Raw genomic sequence first — 3,645 nt, 5'->3', positions numbered from 1 at the left:
AAGAACTTGTTTGTTTCTAGTAGTACATTAACATCACTGCTAGTGAGCAAGATGTCATCCACATACAAAACTAGGAAAATGTATTTCTCATTCTTGAACTTTGCATAAACGCAATTGTCCTCTATATTTTCTTGAAACCCAAACTTTCTTATTATACTATCAAACTTCAAATACCACTGTCTTAAAGCTTGTTTTAATCTGTAAATAGATTTCTTCAGGCGGCATCCCATGCGTTCTTTTCCTTCCACAACAAAACCTTTCGGTTGTGCCATGTAAATGTTTTCCTCTAAATCCCCATTTAGGAACATCGTCTTTACATCCATCTAATGTAATTCTAAGTCATAATGTGCTACAAGCACCATTATGATTCTAAAAGAATCCTTACATAAGACTGGAGAGAATGTCTCATTGTAATCTATGCCTTCTCTTTGCATGAAACCTTTCGCCACAAGTCGCGCTTTAAACCTTTCTATATTCCCTTTGGAGTCATGTTTAGTTTTGTAGTCCCATTTATAGCCTACTGTCTTGGCTCCTTTAGGAATTATTTCTAATTTCCAAACTCCATTGGTTTTCATTGATTTCATTTCATCTTCCATGGCTTCAAGCCACTTGGATGAGTGAGCACTTCTCATGGCTTCTTCAAATGAGGTGGGATCACCCTCCATTTGAAATTCCTCAGTTTCATAAACTTCATAATCATCAGGAATGACTGATCTCCTAACTCTTTGAGACCTTCTAGGGGCCTCGTAAGATGACGCTTGTTCTATATGAGGCTGTTGTTGCTCTTCCTCATGTGTGACAACTCGTTCTTGGGGATCCTAAAGTATAGGTTCCTCATGTTCATTCATTGTTGCCATAGGAGAACTAACAACAGGTGTTGTTACTACAGTGTCTTGAACTGTTGGTACAACAACAACAGGTAGCATGAAGAATGGCTCCTGAACCATAGGAGTGGGCACATATACCTGCTTCTCTTCAAAACTTATTTCTCACGCTACCATGCTCTCTCTGATCATATCATCCTCCAAGAAGATAGCATGTCTTGTTTATACAAACTTTGTTTGTCTATGAGGACAATAGAAGCTATAACCTTTTGACTTTTCTAGATAGCCAATGAAATGGGAGCTGACTGTCTTGGAGTCCAGCTTCCCTATGTTTGGGTTAAATACTTTTGCCTCAGCAGGACAACCCCATAGACGTAAATAGTTTAGTGAGGGTTCCCTTTCCTATCCACAACTCATATGGTGTTTTGGGCACCGACTTACTTGGTACTCGGTTAAGAATATGAATGGCGGTTTTTAACACATCCATCCATAAACTTATCGGTAAAGTAGAGTAACTTATCATGCTTCTCACCATATCCATTAAGGTACGGTTACATCTTTCAGCTACTCCATTCTGCTGAGGCTCGTCTGGTGTAGAATACTGGGCTACTATGCCATTTTCCTATAAGTACCATGCAAAGGGTCCAGGAACTTGGCCATATGGGGTGTGTCCACCGTATTACTCTCCCCTATGGTCGGACCATACTACCTTAATCTTAAAGTTGTGCTGATTTTCTACTTCAGCCTTAAATATTTTAAATTTATCCAATGCTTCCGATCTTTCTTTAATTGGATAAATATAGCCAAAATGAGAATAGTCATCTGTGAATGTTATAAATGAATCATAACCATCCACACTCTTAACAGAAAAAGGACCACAGATGTCTGTGTGGATTATTTCTAAAATTCCTACGCTTCGTTTGACATCTTTCTTTATTTTCTTAACATACTTTCCTTTTATGCAATCTATGTATTATTCTAAATCTAAAAATTCTAAAGGCGGAAGAATTGATTTCTTAATCAATCGCTCTATTCCCCCCTCGAAATATGGCCTAAACGATAGTGTCATAATTTTGAAGATACATCATGCACTCTCTTCCGCTTATTTGTTGCATTCATAGACGAGGAAGCATTCTCATTCTCAGTACTTATATCATTGACATTCTCAGAAAGTGATAATATATAAAGCTTGTCTTGTTAGAAGGCAAGACTAACACATTTATTATTATAAAACAATCTGACATTTGCCATTACCAAAATGGCAATCATATCCATCATCATCTAAATGTGAAACACTTATTAAGTTTCTTCGCAGAGAGGGTACAAATAGAACATCTAAAAGCTTAAGTAGAAAACCATCAACTAATTCTAAAGAAAGATCTCCAATGGCTTCAACTTGAGCTTCAACTCTATTTGCTACTTTAATTCTTCTTTGTCCTCTTTGCAGGATCCTCGTACGGAATCCCTCTCTTTAGCAGGTTCTTCAGGAAGTCTGGACAGTCCCTCTAGTAGTGTCCATGCTTCTTGCACCATTTGCACCGATCCTTTTTGACATGAGCATTGTTGTTCTTCTTATGGTGCTCAGTCTGAGGGGCTTTCCCTTGAGGTTTGGCATTCTTATTAAAGTTTTTTTTCTTATCCTTGACAAGGTTAGCAGAGTCACCCTGTAAGGACTTAAGCCTTTCCTCTTCTTAAACACACATTGCGATGAGCTTTTCTATGTCCCACTTGTTAGGCTGCATGTTGTAGTTAACAACAAAGGTTTCATATTCCTTTGACAAGGAAGCAAAAACCTAATGAATCAGGAACTCATCCTTAAGCCCCAAATCAAATGGCTTCAGCTTTGAAGCCGTGTTTCTCATCTTCAATATGTGCTCTCTGATACCGCCACCAGTATATTTTTCATTTAACAATTTCTTGATCAATGTACTAGCATAAGCCTTTGAAGATCCAGTGAACTGACTCTCCACCTTCTTAAGGTACTCAGTGGCGGTATCACACTCTGGGATAGACCCTCTTATAGCATCTGAGATTGTAGACTTAGCCACCATCAAGCACTTGCGGTTTGATATGTCCCATTTCTTGCGCTCAAGATCATACTTCATGCGCACTTCTACATGATCTCGCTGCCGAGTAGTGAAATCAACATCAGACTCAGTTTCTTCCCTCACCAGGTCCATTGGCTCAGTAGGACACGGGGAGGTGAGCACTAAGTCATTCTCGGACAGCGCAAGTACGAGCTCATACTTCTCTCGCCAAACTCTGTAATTGCCCCCTTCTAGAGGTGGTATGTGCGAGATGAATGCCATTGGGTTGAGTCTAAAAAACATGGTCAGTGATAGTGAGAAAATATATCATTATAATTGCATACTCTAATTTAACGTTCGTCAAAATTAAAACATACAATATTCTTATACACTAATTCTACATCACTATTGGGCAGAAATAGAATTAATTCATGGAAAACTTATGAATTAACATTATAACATTGTTATTATCAACGTTGGTCAGAAAAATAATAATATTATAATTTACTAATTAAAATTGACTACTCTTTAAATTTAATTCTTCCGTTGGTTCGAATTTAATTAGAAGATTATTAACTTTAACATTGCAGCGGAAACATGAAAAAATTCATTATCTATTTTTTAGAAGCATTAAACTTTTCTCAACTATTCTCTGAAAAATTATCCCATTGGTTCAAATTTTAACAGAGATAATAAACTAGACAAAATTCATCGAAATCTGCATCTAAAGATTAAATAAACTTCAAACTTTATTTACTGTTCATTCTGGCCTAGCCTGCACAATAGTAACCGGC

The 3,645-nt window shown here is 37.3% G+C and overlaps 1 protein-coding gene across 1 annotated transcript; it reads right to left on the bottom strand.

Annotated features, from left to right (window-relative positions):
- Window positions 1–2,617: 2,617 nt before the first annotated feature.
- LOC136548263 (uncharacterized) lies at window positions 2,618–3,133 on the bottom strand. Its single transcript, XM_066539858.1, has one exon. It carries the CDS (start codon window positions 3,131–3,133, stop codon window positions 2,618–2,620), a length of 516 nt encoding a protein of 171 aa, XP_066395955.1.
- Window positions 3,134–3,645: the final 512 nt, after the last annotated feature.

The sequence above is a fragment of the Miscanthus floridulus genome, chromosome 4 (assembly GCF_019320115.1).
Source record: "Miscanthus floridulus cultivar M001 chromosome 4, ASM1932011v1, whole genome shotgun sequence".
NCBI classification, from domain to species: domain Eukaryota; kingdom Viridiplantae; phylum Streptophyta; class Magnoliopsida; order Poales; family Poaceae; genus Miscanthus; species Miscanthus floridulus.
This window is presented reverse-complemented; position numbering and strand designations above follow the sequence as displayed.

Bases quoted from the DNA above. Each gene is read 5' to 3' on its own strand.
- LOC136548263 (XM_066539858.1), bottom strand. From the start codon at position 3,133: ATGGCATTCATCTCGCACATACCACCTCTAGAAGGGGGCAATTACAGA.